A 20,196-nucleotide genomic window follows, 5' to 3' on the forward strand; every position below is an offset into this window, starting at 1 on the left:
CAATTAAAACTGTAATTAACAAAATCCAATTCACAAATCAACAAGGGAAGATCAAAATGGAAACTAGATCTAGAGAGGAACAAGGGTTTCTCTCTCTAGAATAACCAAAGAACCTAAAACTAGCTAAAATTGTGTCCTAGTGTAAAATGAGTGATCTCCCTCTTTCCCCCTAGCATCCTTGGGTCTTTTCCATGCAGAAACAGCTTGAAGTTGGGCCTCCTTGGCCTCAGAAATCACCAGGCACGATTTCTCTTAATGAGGTCACGTGCAGCTTCCCACGCGTGCGCGCCAGTTGCGCGTGCGCGTCGATAGGAATCTTCCAATCTGCGCGAATGCGTCCATCCTTTTGCGCCGCTTCCAGCCAATCCCATCCACGCGTGCGCGTGGAGTGCGCGGGCGCGCCGATGCTGCTGCTCTCAAGACTTCAATTTTTCATGTTCCTCCCTTTTTGTACATGCTTTCTCCATCTCTTCTAAGTCATTCCTACCCTATAATTCCTGAAATTACTCAACAAAAACATCACGACATCGAATGGAAATAGAAGAGGATTAAAATATGGCAATTTCAAGGCAAAATAGCATGTTTTTCACCATAGAGTAATATTGGGAAGTGAACACAAAACCATGCATTTCTTGTGAATAAGTGTGAGAAATATTGATAAAATCTCCCAAAATAAGCGCAAGATAAACCACAAAATCGGGGTTTATCACCACCTACCCTATTCCTAGCGTTGAACGCCCAGAGGGGAGCAGCTGGCATTCAACGCACAAAAGGGAGTCCCAAGCTAGCCTTCAATGCCCCTAAGGGATCCTAGCATGTGGAGACACCCTTGGCTCAACCCAAACACTCACCAAGTGGGCCCGAAAAGTGGATTTTCGCACTACTAGACTAGTTCATCCTATTTCTGTAATTCTTAGTTAGTAAATTAGTATATATAGGAGGAGATCACCCTTGTTTAGGATCTTATTCCTCCCCCATTCAAATTACATTGTCTATTATACAGTATGAGTCACTAACCTCCTAAGTTAGGGTTAGGAGCTCTACTGAGTTTCATGGATTAATAATATTACTGTTCTATTTTCAATACAATTCTGATTCTATTCTCTTATGCATTTTCGTTCTTCATCTCATGAATTGAGGGTGGTCCGTGACAATCACCCTTGTTTTACATGGGTTCCATGCGATTCCTGACCCGAATAGCGTTGAACTAAAGCTAGAGTTTGCATTGGGGATTCCAATAGAGCATCTGAGCAACTTTGGATACGTGACATGAAATCTCGTTGTCTATGGGTGCGTGAGGTCTTTGTGGCACTAAGGCTAGAGTCAGAGAAGCAGCACTTTTTGATCCGGAAGATCTGCCTTGTCTGTGGCACCCTGAGTAGGATCGTGAAGGGGAGTGGATTGCTTCTAGCTTCATCTTCTGCTACAGTGAGAAACCTAGAGGTGGCTTGATGAGAGGACATGAGTCATCTCAACGTGGTAGATTGCTAGAGTAGAAGAGGTTAACTTGATGAGAGGACATGAGTTAACCACTTACGGCTGCCATTGAAGGAATCAAAAAACTATTGAAGTAGACAGTGAAAAAAGTAATCTGGAAAGACAAGGCATCTCCAAAGCCTTAACTAATCATCCATTATTGTTTTCACAATCAACCTGGTATTTTTATCTTCTTTATTTATTTTATGCGTTTATTCACAACAACGATCATCTTCTCATTCTACCTGACTAAGATCTACAAGGTGTCCATTGCTTTTGCTCAAACCAACAATCTCCGTGGGATCGACCCTCACTCACTTGAGATATTACTTGGACGACCCGGTATACTTGCCGGTCTATCTGTGTGAATTTTACTGAGCCAGTTTTGTGCACCAAAGTCGAAAATCAAATGGAGATGCGTGCAACCAAAAGGCAGAAGAAATCTATGTCAAAGAAGCTGGATTTTAGTCATTTGCAAAGCACACTCGATGCTATTAGCAAAAGGACTAATTTCACGCATACTACCTTGGAAGTACAGCCAAACATTCCTTCGCAACAGCCAGAAAATAAAAAGAAGAAAGAAGGTATTAACTGTGCTACTGCTGAGAAAGTCAAGAATAGAGTGCAGGGTGGAAAATCAACACAAGGCTTGAAGAAGTCTAAGCATACAAATATGGAGGCAGATTAACTTACAAGGAAGCTCGAAGCAATTCATAAAAGGAACATCAACGTGCCAACAAGTGTTAGCCAAGAGCGGAGTTGTCCAAGTTCTACTCAACTCACAAAGAACTAAGAGCAGCAGCAGAATATTCAACTCACAGATGAAGGGACTCAAAAAGGGCAAGATGACACAACTTTGCCTACTCCTGAAACTATCCCACAAGTTGAAAGTGCAATGTTGGAGCAAGGAATATCAACAAAGGGAAAGGGCAAGCCAGGAGTAAAAGCTACAATAATTGACGAATTCTTTAAAGAAAATGGGATAAACGTGGAAATTGAAGGACCAACCACTGAACTAAGATAGCATGGCACTTGATGAAGACTATTATCAACATGTGATGGAGGACATTGATGATGAAGGTACTGTTTTACTATTTTTCTATCTTCTCTTGTAAATTGTAATGCTTTTTTTTTTCAATTGGCATCACTAATTAATCTTTAATCTTTTTCCTAATGAATGAAACTAGGAGAGCCAAAGAAGAAGAAAACCCGTGGAAAAACAACTTGCAAAGAGATTTATGCAAGAACTATGGAATAGCGGGAAGAAGTCACTTTTGATATTAGACAGCCCATAGGACCAACCGACCAAAGTGTGTCTAATTTAACTAGTTTTGTAGGCACCATTTGGTAGAAATAAAAGATTCGTTAGTCTTTTGTACACTAGTTGGCATGTTGTTACTCCTAAAGCTAAGAAGTTTAAGTGGAACTATATTAACGTAAGACACTTGGTAATTATTGACGTCAATTTTTTTATTCAACACAAGGGCATATAACAATTACTTATAATCATGCAGACCAAGTTTATCCTCCCAGGTAGCGGAGAAAAGTGGGTAATGCAAGCGATTCAAGATGTTTGGAAGCGGTTCAAAGGAAAGATTAAGCAGAAGCACTTTGTTCCCTATGACACTGTTGAAGATATGGTGAAGAATCGACCCATACAAGTACCAAAAAGCCAATTCATAAAATTGATCTATTATTAGAGTCATCCTCTAATCTAGTAACTCTTTTTACATATCCTTTCTGGTTAAGCAAATATTATTGTTTGAAGTGTCGATATAGTAAACATACAAATGGCTTGGAACAAAATTTGGCGGTATATAGAATGCTAATAAAATAAAAAAGACTAACAAATTTCTAACATGTGATAGTACAAATGAAATTTAAATAGTGCTTTAGTGAAATATTGCCTTCCATTTAATTTGGTAGAGCTTTAGGAGAATCATAACATGCATTTAGTGACTTCCCCACGGTGTACTATATTTATATATGAATTTTCCGCAGATACCAAATATTTTATTAGGTTCTTATTTACAGAAAGATATATCAAAAGAGAATTGACATTACAACACACAAGACTGTGCTTTAGGGTAATAATGCAGCCATGCTAGTAGATTTGCTTAACTCATTATGCTGCAAGTGTTATTAATTGTATGCTAACTTTTTATTCACTTACAGTCAATAAGTCAAAGGAACAAGCAACATAAGAAAAAACAGAAGTTTTCACATCGCATGGGGCCAATTAATTTTGGAAGAGTACGAGTGGCTTTAGTAAAATTCTTTAATATGGAAAAGCAAATTTATATTTATTAGGACTTATATTTGCATAAATTGAAGGAAGACACTGAAGTAAGACATTGTTTTGCAGCGAGCGACAAAGAAAACAAACGGAAAACTAAAAAGGTTTGAAATGTTCATTGCTACCCGAACAAGTCGGAAGGGGAAAGAAGTTGATCAGGAAACACACAATGCTATTGTAAGAATTCATTGAATCATTGATAATTACATTTCAAATTTCGGATATGGTAACTAATTCAATTTTAAATGTTTCTTCTAAGCAGGAAGACTTCCAAAACCGCCAAGCTGCTGGTGAAACAACCAGGTCGGGTAAGGTGGTATAGAAGATCTATTACAAAAAGTGATTTAAAAAAACATGCTGAAATTTCTAAAATCAAGAATCAGCACAAAGAGAAAGTGGCAACTTTGAAGGATAAACTTGGAGACATGGAGGCCAAGTAGCAGAAACAAGAGGAAGAGATTCATGGGTTGCGAAATATGGTCAAGTTAATAGTACAGCGATCTGAACCGAAAATGAGGCCAAAAGAACTTGAAGCTTTATTACAAGACGCCCAACACTCTCCAATTGATGTGAATGGCGGTCATGGATCAACTCATTTTCTGAACATAGATGTGGTATGTCCTGCTGTTTCTTGTTCCATAGTTTTTTGCTTGCATTTACATTAATTGCTATGGCTGGAAATCATATATTGTTACCTTTATTAACACTTTAACGAAGTTGTATTGCTATGGCTAAATTTGTTTGTGCAATTCTAATTGTTATATTTCTGATTTTGTGTACTTCTCTTTGCTGTGCTATGGCTGAAAGTTGTATTGCTATTTTTGGTTTTTTCCTTTTTACCATGAACTAGAAACATGGGATGATTTGGTACATATAAATTTGTCCCTATATATGATTTGCTTTAAATATATATGATTAATAATATAATCACTAAATGTTAAGTCACCAAAGTTTAATTTCTAGCATTTAGAAAAAAAAGTAGTGTGCCAACATTATTTTTTTTAAAAAAGGGTAGTAAGATTAGTATATATATATATATATATATATATATATAAAATGATATCACTAACTACTTTTCTATATAATTATACAGGATAATAATGAAGATTAAGCTGATTTTTATTGTGGTTTATTGGCTAAGATAGAGTAGTGTTGACTGTTGAGAATGGATACATGTATGGTTGATTAATGACTTTTATTAGAAAATACTTATGTATGTAGGATATTTTTTTGTAGAGTATTAGTAGTAAATTCTAAGTGGTATTATGGTTATTTTGATATGGCTATGCTTACTTTAGTACGAGATGTATGAATTTTCACAATTAACTTCATTCTAGTACTTTTGGATCATTATTATAAATATATTTTGGTTAGAGATCATTTTTATTAATTAAAAAAATTATTTAGTATAATTATGTATTTATTTTTATTTTATAATATTTAACTCATTTAATTAAAAATACAAAATTATTATACATGTAATCAAATTACTAAATATTATGTTGTATTAATAATTATTAGAATATATATATATATATATATATATATATATATATATATATAGAAAATAAAAAAATAAGGGACCTAAGGCTCTACTTATATACAATAGCTATGGTATACAAAAAAAAAATGAGGCACCTAAAGCTACACTTATAAACGGTAGCCATGGTATACAATGTGACTACGCTTTACAGGTGATGCAGTAGTATTGAAAAGCGTAGCCTATTCTGATAAAAATGGAAGCTAAAAAGCGTAGCCTTTGTTCTTAGACAGCATCACTTGAAAAGCGCACCTATTCCCAAACGCCAAAAGCATAGCCCTTGGTGCAGAAAAGCGTAGCCTTTGAGAATAGGCAATGGCCGAATAGGCATCCCCTACTAAAGCGTCTCCGTAGCCCGAAAAGCGTAGCGACCATAGCCTTAGCCTAAGACATCATTTTTTTTACTTTTGACTACACTTTTCAAGTGTACCTGAATGGGTATTTTTTTTGTAGTGTCATTGTATTAACAATTCATATTCACAAATACTACCACCAAGGTCATACATACATATTCAAATACTCATTTACTAACCACATTACTCAATCAACTCATACCGTTCAACCTATCTTATGGACAACTAGCCTAAATTTTCATACAACATTATATATTAATTACGAGAAACCGAAACCATACATTGACTGATTTTTCCCAAGCTCAAACTCCTCAATTCAAGCCTCCAAGATTCCGAATTAAGTGCTATAAGGTCATGTCACCAAAGCTTGATTTTAAGCACCCAATTCACCGATTAAATTTCCAATCTAACATAAACTCAGTCTAATTATATGAAATTCACCAAATTAATAATTAAGGTTCACATAATTAGATAACCACAAGGGTTTATAGTTTTTTTACCTCCCACGAATTATTTAGACAAAGTCCATCAATTTTCTCAAGTTAATTCAATCCTAATACATCAAAACATCCAAATCCTCAATACCCATTAACCCAAAAATGGAATCTAAATGGAAGAAAAGATTTGGGCACAAAAACAAAGTTTTTTTTTATCACTTTGTTTTATTAGAATTGAAGAGGATTCCGAGACGAACGCGTGTCCGCTGACGGCTAGTCAATCGGAGCTCCGAATTGAAAGATATGTGCATTTGAAGTTGGAGAAGGTTTGGGGTTAGGATTCCAGCAAAATCCCTTTTCTTTAGCGAGCTTTCATGTGGTTTTGAGGAAGATGACATTTTTGGGTTTTATATAATGGGCCTTAGGTTCGATTTGGATCAAGTCTAGCCAAATGACTCAATTTTAGGCCAAAAATTTTAAAATTAGTGTTAAAATTTATATTTTAATTATTTCAGCTTTTTTAAACTATAAAATTTAATTTTCTAATTTTTTCGAATAATAATTAATTTATTAACTAATTATTCATTAATTATTCGAGATTTACATTTACAATAGCTCCTGGCAAACAGTCAGACATATAATTCACCTAAGAATTAAACAACCATACAAATGAAGCCTCCTTTTCAGTGTTAAGTAAGCCATATTTAAGCAGTATAAATTGTTCGTGATGGTTAACCCAATAAAGACAGCAAATGTCATGTCGTATTTGTTTGTTAGGGATGTCATGTCAAAGCTAATCACATCCTCAAAGCACTTATATGCAACAATGCTCCGAGGATCAGCAAAAAATATTCGGTTAATTTGACATTCTGCGTCGTAATCAACTTCATAATAAAAACTATAGTCTTGCTCCTTCATGATTCTGAAGTAGTTTATCACCGCTTTACCGAGTTAAATCGCATTTTGATTTCTGAGATTGACGAATTGCACTGATTTGGTCCATGACTTCCCAATTGCCATAATTTGATCCTCCAAATATAAAAAGTGCACCAATGTAGTCCCTCATGTATCTTCCATCGTTGGAACTCAACACCGTTAGTGGCGTAGCTCAAACCTTGTTACGCAAGACATATTAAAACAACATGGTGTGCGTTTTGGTGCTAAAGAAGGCAGCAAATGATGTCGTTTGAGGGTTTGAACAATATTAAAACGTTATACTCCTCCCTTTTAATATTGTTCAAACTCTGAAATGACATCATTTAGTGCTCTTTTAGCGTCAAAACGTGTATAACATTGTTTTAATATGTCCAACATGGAAATACTTGAGCTATCTCACTAACGGCGTTGAGGAGGGAATATATTGGTGCACTTTTTTGAATTTGGAGAACTAAATTGTAGCAATTGAAAAGTCAGGGGCCAAATCAGTGCAACTCGCCAATCTCAGGGATCAAATTGGGGCTTAACTTTACCATCGCCTCCTTTCCCAATTGACCTTCTATCCAAATCAATGAAATTTCCCATATCTTTCTCCCAAAAACTAAGGTTAATAAGCCCGTCGGAGTGATGAAGCAGCTTTTGAAATGTTTTAAACACTCGCCACCTTGAAAATCAAGTTGACAAAATCTTTTTTACCTGCATAGAAATAACCTTATTTCTCCTCAACAACCTCAAGTTAGTGTAGTTTAGTTCATGATAGTGTTTAAGTTCAACTACTCTAACAATCCAACTACCACAAATATCGGAAGAGGCTATCATCCTGACTTTGCACTCTATAGGTCCTTTTAGATAGGTCTTTCTCGTTTTATCAATTTTTGAATCAACTCTGCCCTCCTGCAGACAAGCTTTCTGATTTGTCGTGTCTGTGTGTTGGGTATATTTTAGATATGACACTCATTAACACTCGTTTGACACGTGTATCTTCTGTATCCAAAACTTATCTTAATAAAAAATAAAAAATCTTCTCTGAATACGTTTGGATACACTTAAATACCATTTCGTATTAGCATGTCTAATTTTATTTTTAACATGTATTTTTAAAATAAATTTAGAAATAATATATAATATTAATTATTAAAATAAAAAATATTTTAATTATTTTATATAATTAAAAATAATAAAAAATTTAATTTATATTTTAATATCAATAAAATATTAAAATATTATTATAATTTATTTAAAACAAATTTTTATATTTCGTATTATATACACCGTGTTTTTGTATCTTGTACAAATTTTAAAGGATCCCACTAGGGAGACAATGACTATTTGTACAATGTGTAGAATGGCTATTGAGTTACAAAATGAATATCCCCTATACTATCTAGAATAACCATTTGAGTGTGATAATAAACATCTTCCGATCAAATTCTTGACCTTTCTGATCTAGCGCTATAATATTATGTCATGATACCACTCATCCCAAAAGCTTTAGCTTATAAAAAAAAGGTAATATTAATGATTATATCTCTAATACTCCCTAAACCTCCATCGGATGTGTTTCCCAATTTGGATAATTTTAAATTGTTTGTTTTATAGGGTTCAGACGATGCCATTGGATGTCTTTAACGTTCCAACCCTAATAGTAATCTCTCTCGTTCGAACCAAACAGAGAACCAAGTCATCTTCCTACAAGCCAGTTTACTGTAGCAACTAGCAATGGCAAAAGGTGATGATGCTGTGAGAAGGAAGAAGAACAAAGCCATATGCAAAAAGCTCAGAAGAAAGAATGACTCTTCCACTGTCTCTGCCAAGGCAGCTGCTGCTATTGCCGCCAAGAAGCGCCGCAAGGCCGGTAAACGCCGCATGTGCCAGGTACCTAAAACAAATCCCTTAAAAACTCTCTACCTTTTCTTCTCTTATTTTCCCTTTGTTACTTTCATTTTCTTGTAAGGTTTTACTTTATTCATTTATTTTTCATTTCTTTAGTTCCGCTGTCAAGTTGAATCCATAGTTTTATGACTTTGTCGTTTCATCCTGTATACTTCACTCTCGCATTACCATCATTCTGGAAGTACTTGATCGCATTTTAGGCTTTTATTTTTATTATTTATTTATTGGTTTCTATGGTGAATTTAGAACAAATAAGAAGTTACCTTAGACAGGGCATTTCGATGTTTTAGAGAATTTAATATAGAGCCATAGAATTGAATTGTATACATAGAATGATAGAAATGCGTGCTAGCATGATAACAAAAATCAGTCAATGCAATTGTAGTGGAAATGGAGTTTGATTCTTATTAACTCTCATTCTAAAGGAAAACTTTAATTAGTAGATGATATAACTATTGTTTCTGGTTGAAATCAATTAATTTGTAGCAGTTGCATGCTCTTTGTTCTTTGTTGAAGACACACCCAGAAAGCATTGGTGCTCTTATTGCAATATATATATGTTATTAACAAATTCTGACAAAGCCTTATGTTTTATTGAAAATTCTTTTCCTTTTTTTTTTACAGTCAAACACTAAATCTTCAGTGTGATTCTTCACATCTATCCTATTTTCAACTTGCATAAACCTTCACCCACCTCTTTTTTGGCGAATTTTCACATGTCCCATGATGTGTCTTTCTCCTAGAATGAAGTAAACTTAACCTTGTGATATGACCATATTAAAATCATAGCTACTGTGAATTCTTGTGTAAAAGACTTGTGGAAATGACTTTTGTTCCTTGGTATTTCAGGGAATGTGCTTTAGTCTGCCTTCTCCTGATGATCCATTCAATGATCATCATGGGAAAGAGAAATTTAAAAGAAAAGCTCCTGGAAAGAAAAAACTCACCACAAAAGAAAAGGTTCCCCATAGAGAGGAGAGTGCAACTAAAAGGGAAAACACATTTGGTGGGAATATTTCTAAGAAATCAATTTGTTTGCAAGTGGAAAATCAGCCTGTCATTGAGGTGACCGACATGGCTGACCGTTGTGGTGGTGTGCAACAACGAAAATGTGAATTGTCAGAGTTGCCTTCTAAGTTTGTCTTTTTGTGTCTAAGTTCAATTGAAAATGCATTGCACCATGGTGATGCCTATTCTGATGGAGAGGATAACATTTTGTCTGTTGACACATGGGGATTAGAGTTTCTAAAGTGTTATTCTACAGGGAAAGATCTGATAGAAACCAGTGGAATCTCTGCCACTACTGAGCAAGTTGCATGGATTGTTTCTGGTGTAGCTGATACATTTGTGAGAAAAGAGAAGCAAGGCTTATCTTTTGCCAGTCCTTTCCTTTTATTCCTTGTACCTTCCCAAGAAAAAGCTTTACAGGTCAGATAAACTTCCTTGCTCATGCTTACAATTTCAATGTTGGTCCCCTTTTCATCCAGTAAAAGGTTAGTAAATTAATTCATGCTCCCACCAACTTCTTGTCCCTCACATATTTTCAAAAGGGAGATTGAGTTATGGAACTTTTCAGGCTATCTTTAAATGATATTTTTTGAAATACTGGAAGTTTGAATTGTGTTCAGATATTTTAAAATGGCTTAATTTTAACTATATTTGAGATTGTGTGTAAACATTATGATAGAAAGGATTTGGTCACTGAATTTCATTAAACACTTAAAACTTTATTCTCCTCATCTTTCTGCTTATGATGAAAAAGATTGGGTCTCTTGAATCATCTAGGTTGGTTTCTTCTAAGTCATACTTTGAATTCTTGAGTATGCCTACAACGTGAGTTACACTTTTCTTTGAGACAAATTTGTTTATAAATTCAAAGTTGTTCTCATTTTGTTTGGATGCTTGTCCTCAATAGCATAATGATAAGGGTGCGGTGCAAAAAGTTGTCCTTTGATTTTTTTTTTTTTTTTTTTTGCTATTTTTTTCTCCTCATACGTGTATTCTGTTGTAGTAGTTTCATAATCCACATTGTTGTCTGTTTGATTCTTTTTCTTTTTTGGGCATTGTTTGGCTGTAAATTATGTATGGATCAAGCTTGTTTTACACTTTGGGAGACATTTGGCTTGGCTCAAAGGGTCTGTGTGAGTTGTTGTACGCCAAAGTTTGTCGGCTTTGAGACTCAAAATCTAGCTAAAACTATGCCAATATTATACCTTCTAAGTGTGGTGTTTTGCAAATGGTTTCTCAAGATATGTTTCTTTGTAGATAACTAGATATGTAGAGAAATTTCGACGCTTTGTTACATGGCTCAATCTTGCAGTAGTTTTATGCTTTATTTTCTTTCTTTTTGGTGAGGATATGTTATCCTCTCTGTACTATTTTATTTTGTAATAATATTTTTGTTTTTCTAACAAAAGAAAAGAATATATGATACGTGTTCAGGAGGTTCTTCATCCTTTTCTTATCCCTTTATCCTTCGCTCTAATTTTTTCTTATCAATATAATGGAAGAGACTGATACACTTCGTATGAATGCTTGCAAGAGTCACTGCTGTCTGTAGTTCATGATGTGGGCCTCTTTTGTGTGCTTAGAGCTTTGTTTGGGAGCAAGAAATTGAAAGAAAATATTGAAAGTTATCAAAGAAGAGAGAGATAAACAGAGTTCAAGGGAAGAAATATTGAATCTGAGAACCTTGTAGAATTAATGCATGAATGGTTACGCAATAGATGTATCATGTTTATAAATAGGCTGAGCAACTTCTGTCACAAGCTAAGGACTTGGATGTAGACGTAGAGCATATTAATTAGAGTAACTACATTGAGATCTGATAGCCTACTAAGTACCTAGAGATTAGTACTAACTATAGTTCATTTCGTCTGAAGCTAATAGAGAAGAACCTACTTTAAATAGGCTGGTGCTTATACAACTAGAGACTTGGCTGTTGGAGCTGATCGAACACACCCTATTACATAAGAAAATACATGATGTCTCCTCTCCAGTATGTGCTATGTGATAAAAAGGGAATGGCAATTTCGCAACTTGTTTCTATTAATATGCATTTTGCCATTTGACTTGATTGGTGATTACTTGGACTCTGAAAATTGAAATTGATATGCAGGTCAGAACAGTGTGCAAGCCTTTGAAATCACTAGGAATACATACTGTGAGTATTCATTCAGGTGCTACCTTAGATCATCAAATTCAAGGGTACGTGTTGGAACTTCCACTTTGGTTTTTCATCGTATAGATATTGATTTGTGTGATACTTAAGGCACAATGTTGAGATTGCATATGTAAATTTTGGCTCTGATCATTCTCTTTATTTTTCTTGGATAAAGTGCGTTTAACTTCAAGTTCTTTTAGAAACAAATTATACTATGAATAGAGGAAGAACACAAAAGACATAGTGGACAAGAGATTATCTTAATACAAAAATGGATTATCAAAAGCAAAATTCATCAATGAGGTTATGCTTTTTATATCTTGACATATCTTCAAAAAAGGGTTTAAAATAAAAGAAGCTCAACATGTTGGATAGAAATCACACTCTGAAATAAAGTGCAAACAGCTTTAAGTCAATCTATCCTATATGTGGAAGCGCTTTCAATTTGTATGTAGTGCTTATAATTTGTATGTTTAAATTTTTGTATAAAAAAAATTCTTATGTTTACATTGCTCATTCTCTTGGGAGTGCATCTTCTTTTGTTTCTATCTGTCTACTTTATCCTCTCATTTTGTATTCTGTTCTCTCTTATTAATGAATCTCATTTTCAATCGGAAACAGTATTAAACTTCTTTTCCAACAGGACACTAACTAATGTGTTACATTGTCCTTTGATCCCAGTCTGACAATATGCAAGAAAACTAGAGAGAAATGTGTATTATTTCCTATTTGAGATATCTGATTAGCTGACTAGTTGTTCCTAAGCACTAAGGCCCATTAATTACTTACCACCGATTGCTAACAATCTCTTCCACAAACACATGGAAAACTGTCATGGTATTAATTCTATTTGACATAAATGTCCAATAAAGGGTTTGACTTGCATGGGGATTTGAACCTCTAGATATGTTTGTCAAACTAGAAAGAGGTTGTACTTACAGAATGAGCCAGGCTTAAAGTGGATGGATTGGATACAAGAAGCTCTATAGTAAGGAATCCTCTTTATAGAAAGGTGGTTACTTTAGGGGTTAGCAAGTGCAAGTTCTTATTAGTCTACTTTTAGTAATTAATGTTGTTAAAATGAGTTACTTCACCTTTGGGATCGTGATTTGCATGAATGTTTTAATATGCAATTATGCATGCACACACTTATTGATCTGAACAGCTTCTTATAATTATTTGTTCTGTCTTAAACAGGTTGAAAAGTTGTGAACCTGAGTTTCTTGTTTCTACTCCAGAGAGATTAATGGAGCTTCTATCATTGAAGGCCATTGACATATCTGATGTCTCCATATTGGTAGCTTTTCTTTTCAATATCCAACTGTAGAAGACGTTTTTTATTATTATTATTATTTGGTGTTTTCATACCAGTTTAATGGTCAAATTTAGAAACCTAGAGAATTTAAAAACTATATTAATATAAAAATAAATGAATTTGAAAAAGTATATGTCCCTATTAATTATGATAAAGATTAAAAAATTTATTGCAGCACGAGTAATTTTGAACTTATAATGGTTCAAAAGAAAGTAATAAGCAAATTTACATTTTGATAGGGTATTTAAAAAAACGTCAATAATGTTAATTTATTAATTGAAAAAATAAAAGGAAAAAATATGTAAAAGAAAACCTCACAATGGATTTGAGAATTTTACCATTATACGTTTGTAATGGATGAAGCCACACTCTATGGTAATTTCTATGGTACTCAGGTGAATGGTTCACATAGCCCTTCTGTGTGTACCAATAGACTTTCAGACATGTACACCACATGAATGATGATAATATAGAAATATTTACAAAATTGATGTTTGACCAAAAGTCAAATATTTCTGGCTGTACAAATTTTATGCACAACATTTTATTTTTAAAATATTCATTAGTCTTTTATGCAATTGATTGTTGTGGTTGCTGGAGCTTGAAATGATGGAGTTGCTGAGTCAGTTAATGAGGTGGGTTGGATTGTTGTGATATTGGCTGGTGAAGTGGATACAAGAAATACTGTTGGGGGAGCAAGGAGTTAACATGCAAGGGGTGGTCAGAGGGAGGAGGATGTATGAGGATTCAAATTGAGGGGGAGAGGGTTTCAAAGCTTTGTCAATGCTCTTCCTTAATTCTCTCTTGCAATATTGGGATTCTTAAAAGTCTAAGACCTACTATTTAACATAGAAAGTCTACAAGAAGCTCATATATACACGTGCTTTGTTCTACCAGGCCAAATCTTGCATTTTTTGTTTGTGTGCAAACTACAGTCATTTTTTTAGTATGAAAATTAGCATGGATTCAAAAATGGGTTTCTTCTCAAAAAGAACTAATTTTATCACAAATAGTTCTATTTCAGGTATCTTTTCGTGCATAGTTCATGCTATTTATCATCTTTTATTACTTTTTCTGTATGAAATAGGTTGTTGATGGGCTTAATACTGTTTGTACTGCTGGTTTCGCTGATACTATTAAATCCATCAAGTCATTTATTTCCAGCGATCCTCGTGTTTTGGTTTTCAATGATTCCTTTAACCATATGTCTATCCCAATGGTTCGGCATCTTCTAAATGGGTCAATCTGTAGACTCTCACTCAGTAATACAATTACCAGCCTAAGTTCATGCATTATCCAGTCTGTCCGGGTGTGCACATCAGATGAAGATAAGCTTCTTAGGGTAGGACATTCTATTGTTTAAGTTCATATATTGCAGTTACTACTTAGTTACCCATTTTTTACTGTAGTAAATATTATCTTCTTTGACATTATTAACTGAAATAAATTAAAGGGCACTCTGGGTATTTTTATAGAAAAGGGTAATTTGTAATGTTTTCTTAGCTTGTAAAATATTGTTTACTCATATATTTCCTAATATTGTATTACTTAAATTTTCCAAGAAGTGCTACAGTCTTTGTTACTAATTTCAAGTTTTTAACCCAATGAAATATAATGTTATTATTAAAACTATAAACACGGTCACAATTTCTTTTAATTTATAAGCATAGGATGATTGTTTTATGAGGACATAAATTATTGCCATATAAACAAAAAAAAAAAAGGGAAAAAGGAAAGACAAAGCAAGGAAAATTTATTGCCATTGGTTAAGCATTTGTTATATTTATTTGCATAGACGGATAAGATTGTGTTTTGTTCTTGCAGAGCACTGAAGCCCTTGATCAATTTCGGAGCAGCTGTTCTCATAATTCAAACATGCTATATATCTTAAGGAAAGACATCAAGTGTAATAAGTTGGTAAAAACTCTCAAAGGAAGGGGTTGTTGCATTTCACTTGATTCTAATACTGCAAGCTCTAATGACAGGTAAAGCATCTATTAATTAATGCTTCTATATACAGTTTGGTCTGCAGTTTTGTTTCACACACACCATTTGGAAAAGGAGCCCTGTTGTAGTGCGTTTCCTAATAGTTTCACTACTCCAAAGATATCCTTAAGAAAATATAAAGGTTAAGAGAAAAATGTAGTATAGGTTTGTAACTATTAAGGTGGGATATTCAAAGGTGCTCATGCCTGTCAGGGCATCTTGACATGCCAGATCTGTGTCTTCATGCCGTGTTTATTACATCACCACCTTTGAAGATGTGAAAACCCCTTTGCCCATACAGGGTTCATCTCATTCACCTGAGGCATACAAATTGACATAGAACATGTTTTTATTTTATTTTATCTCTTGATCTAGCTAGTTTATTTTGCTTAATTATTCTAATTAAAGTCTATTTTGGTTGGCATCGGGTGTCACACCCTAGGAAGCATTGATACCGCAACACGCTTTTTTTATATTTATAAAATTAGTGGATACAACACGTCCAGGATATGTTATACAATAAAACATAAATACTACATTAAAATAATGTAATGTCATATTGTAAATATGAAAGTAAATATAGCTGCATTAAAAAGTCTTAGAATATTGCAATTGTTAAAATAATGTCTATTGTCCTAAATTTTAATTCACTCCCACTGTCCCGTTAACAGAAAATGTATCAATTTCTTCTCCTCTATGCCCATCATCCGCAAACACCACAGTTTCTATATCTGGTTCATCTATGTCAAATACTAAACTTTACTGAGATCAGGGCTGTTGGCATCAACTCTAACATCCCACATGCTAGAATCCCCTTTTTGTAGTCTTACTTTTCCTAGATGAAAGCCCAAGATTAGTAGGAACATATACCAAAGTCGAAGCTGTGTTGGACTCGTATCTGCATTTGAAAATAACGGAAAAACAGAGCGACATTGCTAGAGATGTTGTAGACTCACGCATCCATATGTTGCCGGCGTATCCAACTCCGAAAGCTTTTCGGCATGTCGGTGGTATCTAGGTCACACAATGGTCAAGACTCTCAAATCCGTGGTCTTTTTCCATTCCAATTGATTCTTATGTGTCAAGCCTAGCTATCAGTTCAAATCATTCCTTGTTATTTATTTTGGTCTAGAATTTTGTATGATGTGTACCAATGTACCATTAGCAAACAGGTCATAAAATTAGCTCAAAAGAAAACTAACCTCACAAAACAAATTCAATCGAGAGTTGAAATGTGTAAAAGTTGTAGACATCATTTGTTTAGTTTTGGATATCCTACTAGTCTACCATATACATGAATCTTGTTTAGAGGAAATCATTAGATTAATCCTTGAAGAGAATTATTGGATGTTAAGTGCTATTTAAAAATCACATTATTCTCAAGTTCAAGGATCTTTTTAATCTTTTTGAAAATATTGTTTTTACATCTTGCCTCCGGAATAACCAAACGGTGACATGAAATCAATAACCGTTTAGTTCAGAAGGTGGCAAATATCAAGTGTCTAACCCCGAATACGTTTGAGGGTATGGAGTGCTCTTCTTTTAGCTCCTTACCTAGATATATTCGGATATCCATTCCTTTATTTCTTTGCTACAATTTTTCTGGTTAATTTTTGTCCTGAATTGAACTAATTAATTGTAATTGTACTTGGGCAATTCGTATAATGTTTCAGCTATGCTTCTTAATTTATTTATTTATTTTTTGTTGTTAAAAGATCTTAAAACATATCTTATACATACCTTCTATAATTTTGGATAACCCACTTAATATTTTCTCTTAGAAGGATATAGGTATATGAATGAATTTCATGTATTTTGATTTGACATCTTAAATGGGATTTCAATTTCAAAAGCCTCCACATGAAAGCCGAAAATGACTAGTTGAAGATCTTTGGGTTTGCATGGAGACTGAAAGGGAGAGGGTTTATCCCTTTGAATCTTTGAAGGAAGAGAACACGTGTATTTTTGTTCTTTTCTCCTCTAGTCCGGGACACTACTTTTGTTTCATCGACTATCCATGTTTTTTTAAAAAAAAGGAACAGATGTTACTAAAAAGAGTGTCTTTAATGTTCCACTGTCATTTGCTTGTGATGCTAACTAAAAGAGCAAAAGGTTTCTCTGCTATGGTGTACTTTTTAGATGTCTAATGATTTGTCTTCGATAATAAAGAAATTGCTAAAAATCTTGTTAAAATCATGGAATTTCTGCAACCCCCTCTCATCACACTTAGGGGAATAAAGCCTTTCCTGCTAGTTTCCCACTTAGCACTTAGGTTATATGAATTCTGAGCTATCATGGTATATTAATAGAAACTGAGATGATTCATGTCAATTGTTTAACAGTATACACTCTCCATTTTCTTAAATAAGTGCCAATTTAGGAAACTTATGCAATATTAATTCTTGTTTCTTAACCATAACCCCCAACTAAGTAACATGATTGCAAAAAGTGAAGGAGAGAGATGTAGAATAATATTTATAAATGGTGAAAAAAGGGGAAATTTTGCTTTAGGATAATTTTGTAAGATACTTTTGAACTTCTTAAACCTCAATACCTTTCAATCATATTCTTAATCCATTTGAACATTTACAGTTAACCATGTTCCTTTTAGAATTAAGTAATTAACCAGAGTCCATCTTTGATTTGAATGAGATTCTTATTGGATGCAGGGATATAAAATCTGTATTTGACAAATTACATATCTGACAGTAAATGATGTTGCATTTGAAAGATATAAAGGACTGACTAACAATACAATCTTGAAGTCTAAACCAATGATTCTTGAACAATTTCATTTTCATGATGATATAAGATGCTATACAAGTGTTTTTCTTTTTATGATGCACTGTTTCATCATTACAGAGTGGATTCAAACAGCAGATCAGGACCAGTGGTTTCTGCAATAGATTTGGAGCATCTCTCCACTGCAGAGATAGGGCGGTATGATGTTGTAGTCTTACCTAGTTTTGTACCATCCATTGACACTTACATCCATATTTTGACAAAGATGGCGCGCGAAAGTGTCAATGGTGTTCTGCACAGTTTCTTGACAGCAGAAGACGGAGAACTAGCTGGACAGCTCATCGGCATTCTTGAACAATGTGAGCAGGAAGTACCTGAAACCTTGCAAGATCTGCATCATAAATCAGAGATGAAAGAATGAATGTTGAAGGAGCTTTGGTCAATTATTTCCTTATTTTCATTTCATCTCTGCAATTGCAATTGCAAGATGAGAGCATGCCCTTTCTTGGGGAACTATAAGCCTGCTACTCTTGGAAGCCATGCTGGCCTTGGATATCCATCATGCCTTTTGGTGGCATAATATGATAGAGAGCCTCAATAATCGGCAAGAACTGCAGTATTATGCCCCTTTCTCTTTGGATTCTGACTTGAGTAGTGCAGGTTCAAATTTTGATATATGTGACCACCTTTGCAGAATTTTGGTTAAGCTGTAATGTTGTATCGTTAATAGAACATTTTTAGTTTATTTAATTTCTTTTTTGTATGAGGATATTCTTTTGAAGTTTTGTATCGGCAGTTATTCCCGGGGACTCGCCAAAAGAAAAAGTGAAAAACACTTCCTTCATCTGATCGTGGGAAACTTTTTGTATCGATTTTATTGCCTCTACCAGAAAATTTGGAGAATATGTGATTCCTTGTTATTTAATACAATGTACCTAGTCGACATTCAATATGTTCGGTAGGTCGGTTACCGGACGGTTCGGGTCAGGACTCGGAGTGAAGGAAAGGGCTCGTCTGGTCACGGTCTTCCAGTCTGGACTGGGGAGGTCCCGAGCACGTCGTGTGAGAGAGAGGGGGGGTGCCACCTGCAAAGACACTCCGACGCTCTTGTCAGAATATGTGCAGGCGAAATGAGGGTGGTGTAGGGATGTGACGTACCTCGAGGGAAGAGCCATTCTTCCTCTTATATACATGTCAGCCCTGGGCCCCTCTGGAGGTCAGGCCCATATTTTCAGGGACACTGTCCCATAACTGTGTGTGAGCTGTATGGGACGCGTGTCCGGGTCGGTTGAAGGGCGCGTAGCCGGGCCGGGTGGAGCTCGGGTCGGGTTGACCCGCAGGAGTCCTGGGCTGGGTCGTAACAGTGCCCCCGACGCGCCAGTGATGGTCGCGAGGACGATCGGTGACGCGTGATTTCCTTACTCGTGCGTTGTCGTCGAGTCGGCTGACTGTGGGAGAGATGCGTCTCCGGTGCACGTGTCTCTTGGTCTACTGAGGCGTTTGTTCGTCGCTTCGTTCTTTGCGCTGAGCATTAAATGCTCGTAATGATTTGAAAAAATCCTGCGCGCAAAGACCATTTTGCCCTTGCCTTCTTTCGCGCTTACCATGGTGGTTTTTAAACAGTTTTTCTTTTCTCTTCCTCTCACTTTGCTATTTTCATCTTCTATTCTCCCTGACATCCAAAGATTCTCTATTCGGGCTAACTTGTGCCTCTCTTTTACACTCCAATTTCGTACTCCATTTCAGGTAATTTCTTGATCTTTCTCCCCCCATGTTTGTATTATGCCTCACTGCTGTGGTAGTTACTGTTTGTATGTTTTGGTTTATTTTTGCTGAATGGCCTTCCATTGGTGGGGTAGATGAACTAGGGGAGGGGTACCATTCCTGGGTAGGTTTTAGGTGATTTGCGTGATAGGTGTAGTTTTTAACTGTTCTTGGCCATGATCTTAGTTTGAAAAGGCGTAGTTTCTGGGTTTCTGTGGATTCCCGACCTCATAGTCTAACGGAGTGGTACCCCGATGTAGGTATGCCTCGCATCGTTTCCCGGTCTTCAGGAACT

At 35.2% G+C, this 20,196-nt stretch overlaps 1 protein-coding gene and 1 non-coding gene across 3 annotated transcripts; both read left to right on the top strand.

Annotated features, from left to right (window-relative positions):
- The first annotated feature begins 8,642 nt into the window (after positions 1-8,642).
- LOC107612817 (P-loop containing nucleoside triphosphate hydrolases superfamily protein) lies at positions 8,643-19,089 on the top strand. 2 transcript variants are annotated; one of them, XM_016314568.3, is made up of 7 exons: positions 8,644-8,913; positions 9,781-10,359; positions 12,050-12,138; positions 13,292-13,391; positions 14,497-14,751; positions 15,234-15,394; positions 18,258-19,089. In XM_016314568.3, the coding sequence occupies exons 1-7, from the start codon at positions 8,758-8,760 to the stop codon at positions 18,556-18,558; spliced, it is 1,641 nt and encodes a 546-aa protein (XP_016170054.1). In that variant the 5' UTR covers positions 8,644-8,757; the 3' UTR covers positions 18,559-19,089. The 2 variants fall into 2 exon arrangements, with proteins under 2 accessions (XP_020964992.1, XP_016170054.1); XM_021109333.2 differs by lacking the exon at positions 14,497-14,751 and having other exon boundaries at positions 8,643-8,913.
- On the top strand, positions 16,823-16,969 carry LOC148574462 (small nucleolar RNA snoR138). The gene has a single exon (XR_015906519.1). It is a non-coding gene; the product is annotated as a small nucleolar RNA snoR138 (small nucleolar RNA).
- Positions 19,090-20,196: the final 1,107 nt, after the last annotated feature.

This window comes from Arachis ipaensis, chromosome B2 (assembly GCF_059453495.1).
Source record: "Arachis ipaensis isolate K30076 ecotype BB chromosome B2, ASM5945349v1, whole genome shotgun sequence".
In the NCBI taxonomy this organism is placed as follows: domain Eukaryota; kingdom Viridiplantae; phylum Streptophyta; class Magnoliopsida; order Fabales; family Fabaceae; genus Arachis; species Arachis ipaensis.

What these genes read in the sequence shown, in the direction of transcription:
- LOC107612817 (XM_016314568.3), top strand. Translation starts at nt 8,758, where the DNA reads ATGGCAAAAGGTGATGATGCTGTGAGAAGGAAGAAGAACAAAGCCATA. An exon ending in CCCAAGAAAAAGCTTTACAG is followed by an intron (nt 10,360 to 12,049) that starts GTCAGATAAACT and finishes ATTGATATGCAG; the next exon opens with GTCAGAACAGTGTGCAAGCC. An exon ending in TATCTGATGTCTCCATATTG is followed by an intron (nt 13,392 to 14,496) that starts GTAGCTTTTCTT and finishes TGTATGAAATAG; the next exon opens with GTTGTTGATGGGCTTAATAC.